Raw genomic sequence first — 19,647 nt, 5'->3', positions numbered from 1 at the left:
TGCAGAGCATGGTGTAGGGAGAGCTTAGAAAGAGGATAATATGAGGGAGATGGAGAAATGAGTGGTATGCTTGTAATACATGAGACACATAAAAAAAAAAATGCTAATTAATCTTTCCTTTACAGTGATTTCCCCACCCATTATTTAAACTGCTATAATGTGAATATGCTTAAATATGCCAAATGTGAATATTTGAAATATTATTTAATCATTTTAATTTATTGAAATTATATTTGAATATTATTTATTTAAACTGATATTCCGTTAATATTTCTTTTATCCGTTTTGTGTAATGAATTAATAAATCTGAGGAATTAATTTGTTATCTTAATAAATATTAGCTACAACCAAAAGTTGTATTTCATCATATTTGTGACAGTATCTCAGAGGCTAGATCAAATGCCTGATGTGTTAATGTTCTTCAAGTCTTAAAGGCTGATTCAATTAAACACCAAGCTGTGGCCAGCAAACTGCCACAGGGTGTGGAAACTGGTTGAAAACCAGTAGAGCCAAAAAATAGCGATTAGTATCCGTGCTACATCAGAGAAGTAACTAGGGCAAGTCATTACTTTGGAGTTTGATGTTTTAGCTACCAATAGCTTAGTTCAAAAAAAGTGGGGAAATTTATCATCTTCAGTAAACGGCTTCCGTATTACACATATTACAAGTTTTAAAATAGCGTCTAAAAGTGATTTCCCTGAAGCTACTGGTAAAGAACATTAACCTTCAGTCATTTAAAGTGAAAAGCTCAAAATTCAGGAGTATCAGTAGCACGCCAACTAGTGATGATAGAGAAATCAGAGGATGTAAGATACTGCTGTGGAAGGTCATAAACCCATGATAGGATTATAATATAGATAATACAGACAGGAAGTGAGCATTATACAAACAAGCCAATGTGTGCCAATTCAAGAATTATAAATGAAGGTGTTTTCTGTGTTAAAAACCTATATTGGTTATACTGCATTAAAGGAATACCACTGAGATAATATGTTTATATAATATATTCAGCTAAAGAATATGCCCATATATTTTCTGATCCACAAATGTCACTCCAACTGGGACTTTAAGCTCAAAAAGTGGAGCTAAATTGTTCCATGCATCACTTTGTCTCTGGCAACCAGCAGTGACAATCAGATCTAATGTTAGCAGCCTGATTCACCAGTGAGTCCACATTAGTAGTTTCAAAACACTTACTAAAGGTGCCCCCCAAAAAAGTACTGATTTCTTAGATTTATGCATGGGTAATCAAATATATGTATGTTTACATACATGTGAACACAGCACAGACAGCTGTTTATTATTAAAAAATGAGAGGAAGTTCATCCGGAAAAATACAGCATACAAAGAGAAACTCACTGGTCCCTGGAGAGTGCCGTCCTCTCTCTCTATACTGCCCCTGGAATTCCTCAAGTCTGGTTTCTAAGACATGGACAGAGAAGAAGAAGAAGAAAGAAAAGAGAACAAGCATAATATAGTATTAATATATAGTGAATGCTTCTATTTCAACTCTTTTGTGTCAGTAGATGGCCTTATTCAGAGTATCAACAAAGAACTTTAAAAACGTTACTGTGTATCGCAGATAATTTCCTCAACATGAAATATGAGCTGCAACACATCATCTCCATTATATACAGGATATTAACAAGGTCAGAAACTGTAAAACTGTTTAAAACATCTCACAAAGAATAACTGCAGACAAAATGGATCCAGAATTCAGTTAACATTTCAGCATCCATGAACACAAAGCTACAATGCTACAGTTAATTGTCTTGTTAACAGCAGTAAAACTCTCAAAATCCACAAATGTATTAACACTGTGGATGAAAACACAAGTCAGTCCTCAGGAGCATTCAGAAACCCATCCCTGCCCAGCACTGTACCAGTTTTCCAAAGCAGGACTTGAAGACCTGCATCCTACGGGTTCTTCCTTTGTGTTCTTTTAAGTATGTATGAACAGAAGAGCGTCGTTTAGCTCCATTCACAGAAAAAGTGTGTGCTGAGACAAGGCTCCTGTGGTGAGGCATGCATGCACCCACACTGAGTCACTGCTGCTGAACGAGCCTCAACTTAGCTAAAGCAACTCTTCCCCTCGCCCTTCTCTCCTCCCTCTTGTTCTTCCCCTCTCATCTTTCTCAACAACTTCTTTCTCTTTTTCTCATTTCCCCATCCTACCTCTCATACTTTCCTCCCACTTTTTTGCATTTCTCTTTTACTTCATATGTCTATTCTCTCCTAATCTTTTTTTTCTAGCCTCGCCCACTGGCATGTGCCCACCATTTCCCCAGTGCTAAAGAGATGCAGGGTTATGCAGGGAAAAAACCCTCCTTGCCACAGCAATTTAACTTTCATCAGAGGCAGGTCAGGGTGAGTTTAGCTGCTTCACGCATCAGTGCTAAACCAACCCCCTCATTACTCAGGAATTCTCTAAAATGGCACCTGTACCACACACTCGAGTATTGTATTGTATTGTATCTGAAAATAGAACCAAACAGACCTATAGAAATAAAATGTGTTTTTTTTTTTAATTAAAATTATTAAAAATGTTTTGTGGAAATTCACAGCAAAATAATGTTCAAATGCATTTGGAAGCATGGCTTGTTTGGTGTTTCTGAGCCTGTTTTGTTGTTTGCAGTGAGCTGCTTTTAGCTGGGCACAGGAAGCAGTATGAGGCTTTCTATGAGACAGGCTGAAGATAATGACAGTCGAGTAAAAATAACCGAGGGATCGTGCCAGAGTCCCACATCCTGCTCCTTTGCTCACTCTTTCTGTCTCACACATGCGCTGTGAAAATGGTGCAAATGCATATATATATATATATATATATATATAGTGTCTTTCATTTTTAAAAATGAAAAAAGATCCCCAAAAACGCACATAACCTGAAAAGGCTATATATATATATATATATGTAAATGACTGAATGATAATGGTTTGGTGTAGTGTAGTAGGTAACATTGCTACCTACCACACAGCAAACTAAGGGTTTATACCCTTCTCAGACAGGAACACAAAAGTATATCAGTGAGAATCCTTGGGTAAAACTCCTAATGCTGCATTTGCATACAAATGTAAAATTATAAAATAAAGTCATTCTGAATAAGAGCCTCTATCAAATGTCAAATATAATAAACTAACCTAGATATTCAACATCAGGAACACCATCAAATTTCCCATAAAAAAGAAATGTACATTTCCATTGTTTTTACACATTATATTATTTACTTTATTTGTAAAAATTGAGTGGTCATACTGCTCCAACCTTGCACACATTTGATGACACCTTGGATACACCGTGGAGCAGTCCCAGCCACAGACGCTCCGCCCACAAGTTACTACTGATACCTTCAGTGCAATCTGACCTCGCTGTCAGGATTCTGCCAGTTGCATTCTGATTGGCTCTCTGTACATCTGCACATAAGCACTTCCGTGTATCTTTTTGTACTGGCCTTGCATTGGTCCGACATGAATTGCCTCCCCCTATACGTTATGTGCAAATAGCAGATTTGTGATTGGTCCGTTTGCATGCAGTAGTAGGTGGTTCTTGGCCATGTTAAGTCCCTAGAGAGTCTGGCAATGCGAGACTACCATGGAGGCTGCAGACGGTCTCTGTGGCTTTATAAAATCTTGAGGAAACTCTGACACCATACAATTGTGCACAGCACTGTTCCTCGAGAGCAAATGTGATTTCTGTTTACAACTGGATTTTAGTGAACTAAACAAAAGGACCTCGATTACAGGGAACAGAAGGTCACACTTTCTACAAAGGGAACAAATCACTTTTTTCTCGGGAACAAATTGCATTTGAAAGCATCATGTCTTTACTGCAACTTTGAGCGAACTCAACTAAGAAGGCCTCAGTGACATTAGTCGACGGAGCTGTAGCACATTAAAGAACACTGCTGGAGTGCAGGGTGGAAGGAAGGGAAATAGCTAGAAAGGTTGACTTGAAAAGGGGTGCAGAGCAGAGGTATGGGGATAAAAAGTGAAGAACTACAAGTGTAAAGCAGAAACAGTAAACGAATAAATGAGAAAAGGCTGAGACGAGTCAAGTGCTAAAAAGAGAGATGCTCATGGAAAGAAGACTAGAGGCCATGACATACAGTTGGAAATCAAAGTGTGTGAGATAGGAGCAGATGTACAGCAGACTGAGTGAATGAAGTAGAGCACAGGTGGAGGAATAAAAATATTAATTAACTCAATACCATCAAGAGTTCCTCCTGCTCAAGCCAGCGCTGGTCCTCCTCCATCTGCTGCTGCTGCATCATCAGATGCTCCTCCACCAGATGAGGAGGGAGAGATGGACCCCCAATACCAGCTCTCAGTGCCACACCATCCTGAAACACACACTCTGTAAATACACACTGTGACATAGACGTTTTGTTGATTTTCTAACTGGAGAAGGTCATATACACAAATTTCCACACATTTATATGCACTTATTGTGTATTTACTAAATACAACCTAATTAATTCCATATGAAATAATAAAACATTAAGTGGCCTGTGCAGAAATTATGGTAGATTTTAAATTTGTTTTATATGAGTCAGATTCATTAAACAACAGACAAACGCCATGTGTAAGACTGCTCTCTGTAGAAGATACAGGGGTTAGACAATGAAACTGAAACTCCTGTCATTTTAGTGTGGGAGGTTTCATGGCTAAATTGGACTAGCCTGGTGGCCAATTTTATTAATTGCACATTGCACCAGTAAGACCATGTCCATCCAATGGTTCAAACATTGTCTCCTGAAGGCGATGCCGTGTATCAGGATGACAATGCACAAATACACACAGCAAGACTGGTGAAAGATTGGCTTGATGAACATGAAAGTGAAGTTGAACATCTCCCATGACCTGCACAGTCACCAGATCTAAATATTATTGAACCAGTTTGGGGTGTTTTGGAGGAGCGAGTCAGGAAACGTTTTCCTCCACCAGCATCACGTAGTGACCTGGCCACTATCCTGCAAGAAGAATGGCTTAAAATCCCTCTGACCACTTTGTAGGACTTGTATGTGTCATTCCCAAGATGAATTGATGCTGTATTGGCCGCAAAAGGAGGTCCTACACCATACTAAAACTATTGTGGTCTAAAACCAGGTGTCAGTTTCAGTTTCATTGTCCAACCCCTGTATGTACAAACTTTTAAATAAAATTTGTCAATTCACTGCACGGCATAGCTGAACTGATGCTGAATTTCATTTAGTCACACGTATGTAGGAGGCAACACAATTGTAAATTCCAAATTTGAAACTTCACCTTTAGATCAATATTTTTTTACACTCCTACTCTCTAAACCTGCAGTCAGACATTTCAACTGTGTGAATATTTAAATGTCTCTACTCACCTCCAAGCTGGGGTTCCACATAGGGTGGTCCTGAGCGGTTCGGTGGTGGTTCCAGCCATCATGGTGGTCAAGGCCTAAGCCAGCAGCCTGTGGAGGGTACATCCCACTGGGGAGGGTGAGCATTCCATGAGGACCTGGATAACCCCCGACCTAGAGAACAGTAGCCAGCAGAGATACACATCTTAAAGACAGAAACCTCACTGCTGTTGGGGTAGAGCATGCACGTTGCATTCCTAACAGCTGTGGTGTGTTTTTATAGCTGTGAGAGAAAATCACTTTACTGAGAACAGCTTACATTTTTGAGATGACTTACATGTGGTTTAAAAGAACATGTGAGTATATTTGCTCTTGAATTATCATGAGACAAACTGACAAACACTGGCCTTAATGTTCTATTAAAAGACTAATCTCAGCAAATCGCTCAATATATCTACTTACAATGTTTCTGAAATTCTATAAAAAAAATTTTGATTAAATTTGATACCTGATAGTGATTGTGTTGACCCATATGTTGAGGACTGGGATAGAAACCTTCACTGGAGCGTGGACTAGGATAACCAGGTCTGCTGGGCTGCAAACACACATACACAAACACTACCATTGGACACCACTGTATGCCTTGTAAAGAGAGATAGCATTTAGCAAGTGTTAACCAAGAGCACACACAAAACTGGAATGGGCTTTGTGTGGACAGGTAGTCTAGGCTGTAGAAAAACCAAACCAGGCTTTAAAAGAGGCAAGCAGTTAGTTAAACCTTAAAGTAAAAATGTTCCTCTTATGAGTTGTTATTTAGCTGCTAGTAAATGGGGAAGGGGTGGGATGGATATTAGAATTTAAAAGTCAGTATTCAATAGTGAAGGCAGCAAGTCCTCTTCTGATTGGGGAAGATGTTTCACCACATTCAGCTGTGGATGGAGAGAGCAATTTAAAAGGCACGTCTACCTTATACACCCTCTCAGAGAGAGAGTCACGTAACCACCCCTCCGGAAGAGCAGAGGAAGGAAGATCCGAAAAAACACCAGAGTAAATAATGAGAAACAAAACAGCAAACAATCTCAGACACAATCAAGTCAAAATGTCCTTGCACCTTCTGTAAAATAACTTTGTGAAATTTTAGTACCTTTTCAACAGGACAAAAACACCTTTAACTGACTTAATATGAATTCATGCCCATTCATGTAAGTGAGAAGCAATAGGCAGGCAGATTACATTGGAGTCCCCGTAACATGCATTTACCAGGGATAAAGAAACACAGAGTTGCCAGTTTATTTACACTAACTGGTCATTTCTTTACATGTATGTGGCCATATTCACCAGGAATTCTCAAACTAAACACCCCCAGGGATCCCCAAACAGTCAACATTAAATATTTAAATATGTCCAAGAAAGAAAAAAAAATCCTGTAATTCCTTAAAAGTGGTTTAGATGGAACTCTAAGCCTCTGCCTCTCTTCAGCACTCGCGGATCTATCAATATACACCTCTACCTCCACCCAACTCGCCAACACACCACCTGCAGTTTAGACTAACCTGGAACGCACTAACCCACAGCTTGACTGGATTGGTTCCTTAGGTTTGTGATGTATGAAACCATGTCTGTCGGAACCTGTGCTTGAGAGACAGTGCTTTCCAGAGAAAACAAGATTAAAAATTGATTTTCGCTGGAAGGGGACTTTAATATAGCCAATTATTACTGCCAGTATATATTTGAAATGGTAATACAGGTGCATTTTATAGATTTACAATTACTGCCTGATTGCTCATCTGTTGTTACACAGCATGCCCTTTACCAAAATATCTGGCCAGTGTGATTCCTAAGGTTTCCATTGATCTACAGGGTAAAGAGAAATTGATGAACTGTGTAGCAATAGACAACCCAGTCTGTAACTGAAAAGAAATTCACATACATTGTAGTTGTCTCAGATAAAACAGCTGAATATCCTAATAAACTGGCAACTGTGTATTTCATAGGGATTACAGGACATTGTTTTCCTACTTCTGCCCCTATCAGACCTGCCTGTAGGGGGTGATAGTGAGCATGTTGGGTCAGGTTTGTTTGACGCAGGGAGAAGTGTGGCACCAGGGGAGTGCAGTCAAAATAGCTGGCAGCTCGGAACTCCGTGGGGGGCAGGGAAGGCCTCCTCTGGAGTCTGGGCCCCTGGTGGGGTTGGGTGGGGGTCTGGGAGCAATGAGCTACTGCAGCAACAGCAGGGGGCTGGAGGAAGCTGAGGGAGAGTTGAGAGCCAAAATGCTTCTGGACAGGATGAGCCGAAGCAGACAAACAGTCCATGCTAATACTGTGCTGCAAGGAGGGTCTGCGGGAGGGCTACACACACACACACACATATACACAGGAGCGCACATACATATAGACACCAAACAACCAACGACACAAGGACACACACAACATGGATGACAAGGGGAAATACTTAGATAGGCATGACAAGGACACATACATACCATAGTCAAGACTCACATCAACAATGGGAAACGTATACAGTGCTAGCTTTCGTGCTAGTGCGACAATGACTGACAGACAGACATGGACATCTGTACAGAAGCAGCCTGAATGACAGCATGGTGATGAATAAGCTCAGCAGGAGGTGAATGTGTGAGGGAGTAAAGCACTGAAACCACACAGAGAGCAGCAGAAAGAGCACAGACTGAAGTACTAGCTAGAAATGACCAGCCAGACTCAATCACCAGCTGTCAAACACTTCATGGATTTCAGAAGGAATTCTGGAAAGAATTTTCAATAAAAACATAATGTAGGCAGTCCAAAATTAAAAGCTGAAAGTGCTGGATAATGCTGCTTACTTTATCTGCAACAAATGACATTCCTGAAGGTAAAAAACCACAAAGTCATTTTAAGCCCTGTGACACCAATCCCTAAAACCTAAAGTCTATATATGGACCAGTATTTACACAAATGTTTCTGAATGTTCTAGAAGAATTATATATATATATATATATATATATATATATATATATATATATATATATATATATATATATATATATATATATATATATATATATATATATATATATATAACCATTACTTTCAAACAAGTAAAAACCTTGCCTCATTTATAGAGAGCACGCCAAAGGAAGGGGGAAAAGAATCCAGCCATAACAGATGAAACAATGCCTTAAAAAAGAGATTCCTGATCCTGATACTGAAGAACCACTGCCTTATGATTAGGGAAGATCTGTCTGTGGTTTTCACATGGATCTGAACGCACTGAAATCACAAGCTGAGAGGAATTTTGATAAAGGGAGAAAGTAAAAAATTTATGTATTTGTATTGTGTACTAAGAAAAATCATGAAAGTAGTCTTGAATTATGTAAATCAAGAGTGAAATTAAGAGAACACATTTGAACATTTCATTGCATATATATAAAATTAAATGTAATATGAATGTCTGTTCCCCCTGTGTATGTTTACTTTTTAACAAAATAATTTGTGATTATGGGTGTATAAACTTCTGCACATCTGTAATACTAATAAAAGCAGAAATAGTCGGCAGAAAACTTTTGGTAAGTCTTGAACTTGACAATATACATTTTCTTATTGGGGCAAGCTGAGAATTCCCTCGATAGCTGGGAAGCATAATACTGACAGTGAGGATGAAACTGTGTACAAGTAACAACACTTTAGAATAAGAATATCCTAGAACGTTTATAAAGGGTTAAAAAACCTGTTTAGTAAATGCTTATTAATTAGGTTGTAAGCACCCTAAATACCATTTGAAACACACAGATAGAAAGGTTAACAGTGAGGTATGTTTTGCCCAATAAAGTGACATAACTTTGTGAATAATTTTGAGGTACAGAATATCTTAAGACTTCAGAATGATGTAGTGAGTTTAGTGATTTCATATGTTACAGTACACACCACACTACCATTAATGTCTAAAGACATTCTGCTGGTGAACAATTTCTTTAACTTTGGTTTAACAATTTAACAGTGAAAGATGGAAAAGACAAAATGAGGTAAGCATCCTTCAAGATGTAAGGTTTAATAGCATAGATTTGTTCACAACCTGGCAAACAACAGGTCACTGTTTCCCTATCCCCATGTGATATAACAGATTTTTCATCGTTTTTAAGGTGCTAACAACCTAATTAATGGCCACAAACAAGCAATTTTTAAATCAATTTATATTTTTCTAAGCATATGTATGGGTCATCTTATTCTAAATTGGTTGATTTATTTCAGTAATAAGGTAAATAAATTGAAGACACTTGGTGCCACACTCTAATCAGCTAATTAACTCAAAACACCTGCAAAGACCTTTAAATGATCTCTGTCTGATTAGAGTGTGGCACCAGGTGTCTTCAATATTGGACCTTTTCACAATATTCTGATTTTCTGAGATACTGAATTTGGAGTTTTCATTAGTCGTCAGTTATAATCATCAAATTTAAAGAAATAAACACTTGAAATATATCAGTCTGTGTGTAATGAATGAGTATAATATACAAGTTTCACTTTTTGAATGGAATTACTGAAGTAAATCAACATTTTCATGATATTCTAATTTTATGACCAGCACCTGTGTGTATATATATATATATATATATATATACACACACACAAATATCAATCAACAGACTGACATATTCACACATTAACGACATAGTCAATCATAATATTTCGTAGGTCTAAACTTCATCTTCTGATTATATCTGTAATACTTACTTTTGGGGGAGCTTCATCTGACCCTCCTGAGTCCCAGGACACATTGACTTGTCGCCTCATCTCCATCCGACTGCGCTCCTCCTGTTGCGCCTTCTCCTCTGCGAGGATGGTGCTAGGAAAAAAGGAACGGAAAGCGCTACGGTGAGCTAACAACATCACTTCTCCAGACCTGAGCTCAGCCAGGGGGAACAAATCCAGACAGACGTGCTTCTAGAGTGAGAGCTCTTCACACTGGGTCTGTGTGTTTAAGGCTGAGTGTATACAGGCATTTTAATCCCGGCATGCCTGTGCAGGCAGATCACAACTTCCCACAGTTCCAGGGCCAATCCAAGCCAATTTCAAGATACAGCAATCAAACTACACATTGTTTCACAAAGCATGAGGGCTGAGTCATGTATTTGTAGACATAAGATATTAATCAGTAGCCATTCAAGGTATCAGTTTCAAAACAGACAAGTTATTAAGGAGAGAAAGAAGAAGAAAAAAAGTCACCAAACCTTTCTGAAAATCTGAACCACAACCGTCACACTAAGCTTTATGCAGATTTAATTCTCTCTAAATCAAGTTTCATACCTGTCGTGAACTTTCTGTTTTCCCTCTAAGGTATGAGTGGACAGACGCAGGAGGTGTGAGGAGGACTGACATCCAAGACTCAATGGTGAGAGAACACAGTATAGGGCCCACAGTGAGGCTCCAAGAAGAGCTATTTATAGAAGCACTGTTATCCCTGACAAGCACAGCAAGTGTGCTGACAGTAGATGAATGAAGGACAGGACAGAGGGAGGAAACACCTGTGCAGATCATTCTGAAATTCTGATACACACAAAGCCCTCAAGCCTGAGTGCCCCACAGAGATTTTTGATATGAATTTACAGAGGTAAAATATAAAATAATAGTAATTGCCAACTGAAACACTGGTCAGGCCCTACTCCAAGGAACCTAATCCGAGATTTAGAAAGAGCACTCAGCATAGAGCTGAAGAAATCCAACTACTGAAAACAATGCAAAATTCAGAATACAACTATCCAGATCAAAAGCCATCTTAAAATCCAATACAATCTGCACCTGCTTTTCCCAAAATTTCATCTGTTGGTGTAAATCTCTCCTTCTCTCTTCAGCTAATTGACTGAACTCGGCCAGGCAGAACGTTGTTTTTAGTAGGGCTGCTGCATTAACAAGCAGTGCATTCTATTGCCAAACATTAGCCACAAGAAAACTGCAAACTCTGTTCAGTTTTATTTTTGTAATCAGTGGTAGTAATGCCTGAGATGGATCACTGCAGCTCTCAACAGAAAACACAAATGTGTTTTACAGCATCTGAAGGCACCGAGAAACACAGTACATACTTAAATAACAAAACAACTAAAAAACACAAGCCTGCATGCAATATCCCTCACACACAAACACGCCCACACCACTTAAAGACATTTCCCCTAATAGATGATTATATTTGTCACACCTAGGGCTCTGAATTCAATGCCTTTTATAGTCCTGATTTTGTGGTATAAACAATGTTAACAGTGCAAATATTTATATCGTTTCCAGGACACAGTGGCACAGTTAGAGAACCTGGAAAATGACTGATGTGGGGGAGAGAGAGAGAGAGAGCAGAGAGAGAGAGAGAAGAAAATGGATGTGCTGTACCAATGTGCATGCAATATTTTCCTGCTGCTCAGCCATCACAGCTTTCAGAAATCCTAAATTACAGCCTAGTGCTTTGGCTCAAGCATGCATCATCACAAATTTATTACACCTAAGCTCTAAGGAATGCACTTTAAAACAATGGCTTATGTTCTTCAAAATAATAGCATACTTTATACCACAAACAGCTACAGTGACTGAACCATATCATATGGATATGTTTAATGTGTGTGCACAAAGTACAACCAGACGACTATGTACTGCACTGTGTAAACATCAGCAAATATCCTTCGCTTAATTTCCAGTCACAAATTAAAAACAATTCAGTCAGAAGAAAAGCATAACTGTTTGTGGAGAGTGAACATTTAACAGAAAAGCTCCCAGAACCTTCAACAATTCAGTACATTTTTCTCCAACTCGTGCCTTTATTACAGCTTCTTGTTTGGAGGCTGGTTGAATTTTCTCCCTCAAAATCTAGATAATCCCAATTACATATTTCATTCCATATAACCTCCCTCCATCACAGATGTCAGTTTTAATTGTTGTAGTAGTGTACATTCATTCATTATCTTTAATCGCTAATCCAGTTCAGGGTCGTGGTGGGTCCGGAGCCGGAATCATTGGGCACAAAGCAGGACCCTGGAGAGGGAGCTAGTACTTCACAGGGCAAAACACACACACACACTTTTTGAGTCGCAAATCCACCTACCAACGCGTGCTTTTGGACCACGTGAGGAAACCGGAGCACCTGGAGGACTAGTAGTATACTATTCCTATATATATATATAATTTTTTTTCTCCCCTTTCACTTTAATTTTCCAAGATGTACTCTATTATTTCACATTTCCTCAGAAAATATGTATTTTATAAATGACCAGTTTGCCTGAAAATGACATAAATAGAATTCAGATGCTTTCTGTTGCAAGGTACTGTTTATTTTATTCTCATTTTTACACAGTTGTATTGTTATGCAATAATGTGGGATGTTTCATGTCACTGTTTGTATTTCTCAGCTATTACTGGCACTGTGAGCATGTGTATACTCGAACATGAATTCTCAGCTGACTTTACTGTTGCATCATCATAAACGTTGTCTGTAACATTTTTAATAGCCTCAGGAACCGTTTCCTCCAGTGCTCTACATGTGTTGGAAAAAGGGTGTGTCAGAGCATGAACAAGACGCTGAGAAGACATGGCTCTGGTTATTACATCAGTTCCACTCCAGTGCCACTCATGAGATCAGCCACAGAAAGGAAGTGATACATACCTGCATGGGCTCAGAGATAGAGAGGGAAATTCCCTGAACTGCGTCCAGGCCTGGAATCAGGTCTATAAACTCCTGCACAGCACCCAGCCGGGCACTTGGCATTTTATGCCAAACTAAGACTAGTTTTATTGACTGTCTTGAAAAATTTAGCAGAACTACAAAGAAGTTAAATCCATACTTAAGTATTTAAGATCATTTGATTGTATCTTTCTCAGAGAAATACATATAGTACCTATTACTTCTAAAAGCTCTTAACTTTGTAGTGTGTTTCTGCGCCCTCTGGTGTTATCAAAAATAATAATACGTTCTATATATAGTGGTTATGTGCTGTGTTCTGACCTGAGCTGTGCTTTGAGTTCGTTGAATCGCGGTCTCTTGCTGGGGTCATATGCCCAGCATTTCGTCATCAGGCTGTACAGGGTTGGGGGGCAATTAGGGGGCATGGCCAGCCGCTCACCATTCTCAATACGGCCAATGACATCATTGTTTTTCACACCCTGAAATGGTTTCACTCCATACATCAGGATCTCCCACATACACACACCTAAAAACAAAACAATGAGGTGGAATTTACACCTAGTAGCTCTGTAGACACACATTGCCATGACAAATATGAGTCATTTAGGGCCTGATTTCAAGTCATAAATTAAGCTTACTCTTGTACTTAATTATGACACAAATGGTGGATGTTTTGTTTTTTGTCTAGGTCTAGGTGCAATCCATTTCTGGGAAACTAGCTCTTAGGCTTTTACAATAAACTCATAACAGACCAAACATGACATTCATTCATGAGCACAGAACAAACACACTGAAAAAGAAATACTGGCCACAAATTAATAAGGGGTTATTTGACATAACACATACATTTACATTATTTAACTGTACAGGAGATGATTTTATCCCTAATGCCTTTTCTACAAGCAGCCTGTGCATAGATTTATGTTTCATATTAATACGGGTGAAATTTATTCTATCCATAACCCTGACAAATACCCAATTTACTCAATTACACTTACTCAGTGCGTGCAATATATATAAAAACACGTACATTCAATTGATTTTGTACAGCATTTGATATTTTATCATCGGCATTAATAAAGTAATTATTCTTGCATGTACCTGAAAAATCACGAAATGGAGGGCATTCATCATGATTTTCCACTGAATGCTACCTACTAGGCTCAGCTCTACTCTGCTTTATTGCTTTACCTCTGGCAAATTTGGTCCCTGCCAAGAGGAACCAGGTACTTATTTTAATATGTGCTCACTTATTTTAATATGTGCTCACATGGAGTGACTTTTCAAGAATGACAAAACAACCCTGCTAGTGAAAATGCTACAAGGGACCAGGAACCAAAAAGCGATTAGAGCTAAGTAGGTACAATATAGTGGGAAAGCACCATTAGTATGTCAATCTCCCAAGTGTTCAAAAACCTGTTCCTGTTTCTTGCTCAGGAACTGTTAATTGAAGTTTATCTGTGGTATCTTTGTAAAATCCCTCTCTGAGAAATACAGCACTGTGCAAAAGCCTGAGACCATTTTTAATTTATTTTATTTTCAGTCAAAGTAGCAATTATATTCACAATATATATATAGTTTTTTTCCAGGAAATATTTCTGACATTGAACATAAATTGCATAAGGGAGGGGAGACATCAAAACAAAAGATGTTAAAATAACATATAAAAAAAGACTATTAGTAACTGTGCAACACCTGGTACAAAACCAGCCAGTCACCATCCCATAAACAATACTTTTAACAGCTTTGATGAATAGGAGAAAATCAAATTACACTCTCAGATTGGAGCTGGAAAAAGAAATCACAAGTGCTTCTGTTCATCTTTCATCGGCAAGAAAACAACTCACCACAGTTGAGTCTGAAAAGCTGTGGAGCTGTCAAGAAGCCATGACTGAGAAAAGGGAATAGACAAAAAAGAACATGTGGAAAAACAAAGAAGCTCCTGGTACCTCAGAGCCCAGATTTAAAAAATCATGCAACAATCTCAAAAGCTTTCCTTTGAAGGTGAGTAAAACATATTTGCATATTTCAATATTAGTATGAATATGTACAATTTAAAATTACAGTTAATTTTTCATCAATAATTATATAATGGTGGTTTCAGACTTTTGCACAGTACTGGTTCTGTGTATTTGCAGTGCCAGCCAATGAAAGAGTGAATATCAGAATTTTATGATTCAGCCCCATCACTGAGCATAATCCTGGGGGTGCATATATCCCAGTTTGTATAAGGTGGTGCTAAATGAAACAGCTGCTAACTACAAATGTAATGATGAAGCTCATTAAGTTTATATGACATACAAACAGGAAGAGATGATTTACACCAACATGATTAAGATGAGAGAGGGAAATTTACAGTGTCAGATGTGTGCAGTGCAACAGATTTGTGAACCGTGGCAAGCAAACACACACACACACAAATACAAATTCAATACTCATTCTTTCTTTCTAACGGCTCACCATTACTCAATTAGACACACTTACAAAATCCCAAAACTACACATTTCTCACACACTTACCAAACATCCACACATCACTGGATGAGGTAAAGCGTCTGAAGTTAATGGACTCTGGCGCCATCCATTTAATAGGCAGTTTCCCTTTAGAGGCTAAAAACAAAGAGAGCACACAGCTCAGGTTGAATTCTCATATAATATATATTTAAAAAAGAATTCCTTAATAAACTAAAACTGGTAGAGAAGTTCTATACCGTTTGTAAGCTCCATTCAGATGTGATTAGTTTTGCATGGGGAGCTGGGCTAGTGTCATTTTACCACAGGACATCAGTAATGCTTATAATGGATTCGCACTGGATAAAAATAATGTTGGTGAAAATAACCCATGGAGATTGGAGTGGCTACTCAATTTACGTAATGCCATCACACGGTCTGGATCAAACACAGCAGAGCTACTACAGTTTTTGATCTGTCACAACTGTTCTGAGAACAACACTCCCACCTACAATGTACAGCCATTTGCATCAATGACCTTATTGTCTAGCCCTTCCAAAGCGACAATGGGAGAGAAAAGAAGAGAAGCAAAAAAACTTGACTAAAATTTCACACATTTCTTATAACTGATACTATAAACTATTTAAAAATAACTTAATGAGTAGGACATGCATTTATATGTTTTTTTTTTTTTTTTTTTACATATTTACATATATGTAGGCTGCTACTGTGCACAACACCTACATATAGCTACCAGGAAGATCTCTCCACATAGAGATCCTTCAGGTCATTATTGTGGATTTCTGTGTGGTGCGTCGTTCAGCAGCTGATCTTAGCCTCATAAGGTATATTACATCACTAAATGCTTCCTCCAGTACCTCTGTTCTGGAGAAGACCCTTGTACCCAGGATATGACGAAATTTTCATCCACATGTCTATTTACATGGGATTAATACAAACTGAGGTTATTTTTACTGCGTATTTTACAGTAGGTAAAGAGCTCTGGAACCTTTCATGATATGGGACTGAAATGTTCTATTCAGATGAGGTTAAAACTACTTTACCCCACATCCACAGTTAAAAGTGATCCCACCTGAATAGGGACTTACACTAAAAAACGTAAATGTAAGTATATATATCATAAATTATCGCAAATAAATAATAATCATTCTAGAAAAAAATACATTTTAAATAAATGAGATAAAGTTAGTGTTTGGCAATGTCGGAGTTTAAAATAAGATGCTGCCAAAACCAATTCATTCTGTTTAGATTTTAAGACACTGCACATTTAATGTGGAATCTACCAGCTCTCATTGAATGTAATCTGTGTAGCTGTATTCTGTAAGTGGATGACTGAGGCAAGACCTTTGTAATAAGAGCTGTCCTCCATGTATCTAGACAGCCCAAAGTCACCAAGCTTCACGCAGTCTGCAGACAACACCAGCACATTCCTAGCAGCTATGTCCCTGCAGCAGAAAGCAAATGTCATGTCAAACACACAGACAGAAGCTGAAATAATAGAGATGACTTTATGAGAGGCTGGTTGCCAGGAAGAGCACCTTTTATAAAAAGACATCAAATGCAGTTTGCCATTAACAGCATGTTAATTGGAAGGCAGTAATTAGGGAAACAAGGAAAGTCTAGTTGCTTTCTATGCATGAGACACACTCACCTGTGCACAAATCGTTTGCTCTCCAGGTAGGCGAGCGCTGTGCTGAGCTGATAGGAGAACAGGATCAGTGCTGATAAATCCAAGCTGTACTTCCTCATTTGCAAAAATGAGCGTAACTGCAATAATGGGAAAAAAATGAATTCAGACATGAGGAATAGTTGAATGAACTTGACTTGATTAGCATTGCAGACAGAACAAAGAGAAAGCTGCTTCTGCTTTTTAAATGAAAATTTAAGACTCTATTAAGAGCTAGATGGTGAGTCCCGTTTCTGCAGTTTACTTTAAGAAAGCAGGAAGGGCTCACCTCTCCCAGAGTGCAGAGCTCCATTATAATCCAAACAGGATTCTCTGTAATGACCCCAATCAACTTCACAATATGCGGGTGATCAAACTGCCGCATGGTCACTGCAAAGATACAAAAAGATTAACTAAAGAAATTGTATCAGTTTATTTACAAAATTATCAAATTCACTTTTATTATTCATCTAGTAATTGTTATTAACAAAGTCTGAGCAACTACATTTTTGCAAACATATTTTAAATCAAGAGAATGCTTTTTTCTCTAGGTAAGGTGGTCATGGAACACAGCTTTGAAAAACTAATACGAATATAAATACAAACTGAGTAATTATTGAGCAAACGGATTAACATGTCAACAAACCATTATCATATGCTGTAATGAGATATATGCTGTATGTGAGTCTGATTATAGACCACAAAAATGTTAAGGTAGAAGTTGAGTTCAACTGTAGCAAAGGAGTAGGGTCTGGTCATAATCAGGCATAAACAAAAACAAGTGAGACAAATCAACTCACACCTGACATAAAAACACATACCCAAATCCACACCCAGAGACAATCAAGTCCATTTAACACTCTCTGAAACTTGCCCTCAGACTCATACTGAAAACAGGCACATGTTTGTACGGTCTGTACAGGTTAGACAAGGCATGAAGAGTCTATCTAAGGCTCTTAAACAGCTGCTCTCTAACAAATTTACAATGTTTACACTTCTCTGTGTACTTCATCCAGTTACATTCTTTTGTCTTACTGTTATGGAAACTTGATGCAAACACGTGATCTGAAGTGAGGTCAGGATGAAATCACACTGTATATCAGTGCTATCTGAGGTATATGTTTTCCTATAAGAGCTGACTGAAGAAATACAATGGCACAATTGGTGCAGGAGCATTTACCATTATAGGAGTTTGATACAGAAAAATATGAATCATAGTACAGTATGTTAGTTGTCAGTTATAATCAGCAAATTAAAAGAAATAAACACTTGAAATGTATCAGTCTGTGTATAACGTATGAGTATAATATACAAGTTTCACTTTTTGAATGGAATTACTGAAATAAATCAACTTTTTCATGATATTCTAATTTTATGACCAGCAACTATATAAAGGGCATCAAATTGTACTTCATCAATGCGTGTTTACACTATAGCTGTCAGCATCATCAATGTCAGCAATATCAATTATTGAGGACACTATTTTTTAAGATAAATATTCCTAGTCATTTTTTTTTAACTCTCTCATGTTTTTAATAATATGCTTAATACTCACAGGCCTCCTGGAGAAATTTCTCTCTGACACTGTCAGACGTGCAGTTTTTACATGTCTTTATGGCCACTGAGAGGGAAGAACTGTCCTACAGTTAAATAACAAGAATGGAAAACAATCAACAAGCAAGGTTATTTTCCAGAATGTGATTTGATGGTGAGCAATACAGAAATCTAATACTAACGTGATCTAACGTTAACAAGTTGAGAGTCATGAGGTTAAATAATCAGTTGTATTGGTAATCTTATCTTTAATTTATTTGGACAATAAGGAAGCTTTTAAAAAGATCAAACAATAAAAATCGATATGGCTGAAAAATATATATATATACAGCATTTCATATTCCACAACTCTTCTACAGATAGGAACACAACCTTAAAAAAACTTTGACATTATAAATATATTATTGACAGTATAGTGCAAGTATGTGCGTATATGAGGCTGTTTTTTTACTTCAAAAGAGACCAATAGGAGACCAATATAAATACATTTAATAACAAATTGTACATAACTCAAGCAAAGAACATACCATATCAACAACACATTAAAACAGAAGAACTGAGTTTAATTTTTGTATGCTACTACACAGAGCGGAGTCAAGTACCGAACAAACATAGACTCCCTGGTGGACATCTCCAAACTGGCCTTCTCCTATACAGCGGCCCAGCTCAATCCTCTCCCTCTGGATCTCATAGTCCCTGGCTGAGGGAACAAACAATGATAGACTCAATGTTATACTGATTTTAAGGCAATTATTTTGTATAGATGTATATCCAAAGTTAACCTAGAAATCATTTATGTTTTTTATTTATTGATAATTTGTCAACATTTCTCAAAGCATACTGTACTGTCTTGGGCAGTTTTGTTAAAAACTCTTTGTATCTGCTAAGAGAAAGACTTAAATAAATAAACATATTGTAAAATATTTTATTGTAAAAAAACATATTGTAAAAAAAAAACAAAAAAAAAAACATTTAC

The 19,647-nt window shown here is 37.8% G+C and overlaps 1 protein-coding gene across 4 annotated transcripts in view; it reads right to left on the bottom strand.

Annotated features, from left to right (window-relative positions):
* ptk2ab (protein tyrosine kinase 2ab) overlaps nucleotides 1-19,647 on the bottom strand; it is a 78,573-nt gene that overhangs the window by 5,637 nt on the left and 53,289 nt on the right. For 3 of the 4 annotated variants that reach the window (XM_066683388.1, XM_066683386.1, XM_066683387.1), the window contains 12 exons: nucleotides 19,274-19,371; nucleotides 18,673-18,757; nucleotides 17,407-17,507; nucleotides 17,103-17,218; nucleotides 16,796-16,896; nucleotides 15,500-15,589; nucleotides 13,302-13,506; nucleotides 10,055-10,166; nucleotides 5,835-5,921; nucleotides 5,351-5,500; nucleotides 4,206-4,337; nucleotides 1,360-1,422 (listed from right to left, as the gene is read on the bottom strand). In XM_066683388.1, the coding sequence (XP_066539485.1) occupies nucleotides 1,360-1,422; nucleotides 4,206-4,337; nucleotides 5,351-5,500; nucleotides 5,835-5,921; nucleotides 10,055-10,166; nucleotides 13,302-13,506; nucleotides 15,500-15,589; nucleotides 16,796-16,896; nucleotides 17,103-17,218; nucleotides 17,407-17,507; nucleotides 18,673-18,757; nucleotides 19,274-19,371 (1,340 nt within the window). Of the gene's footprint in view, nucleotides 1-1,359; nucleotides 1,423-4,205; nucleotides 4,338-5,350; nucleotides 5,501-5,834; nucleotides 5,922-6,292; nucleotides 6,332-10,054; nucleotides 10,167-13,301; nucleotides 13,507-15,499; nucleotides 15,590-16,795; nucleotides 16,897-17,102; nucleotides 17,219-17,406; nucleotides 17,508-18,672; nucleotides 18,758-19,273; nucleotides 19,372-19,647 lie in introns of all 4 variants that reach the window. The other variant, XM_066683389.1, reaches the window with a different exon arrangement.

Source organism: Hoplias malabaricus, chromosome 10 (assembly GCF_029633855.1).
Source record: "Hoplias malabaricus isolate fHopMal1 chromosome 10, fHopMal1.hap1, whole genome shotgun sequence".
Lineage (NCBI taxonomy): Eukaryota > Metazoa > Chordata > Actinopteri > Characiformes > Erythrinidae > Hoplias > Hoplias malabaricus.
Note: the sequence above shows the minus strand (reverse complement) of the source record. Positions and strands in the feature narration are given on the sequence as shown.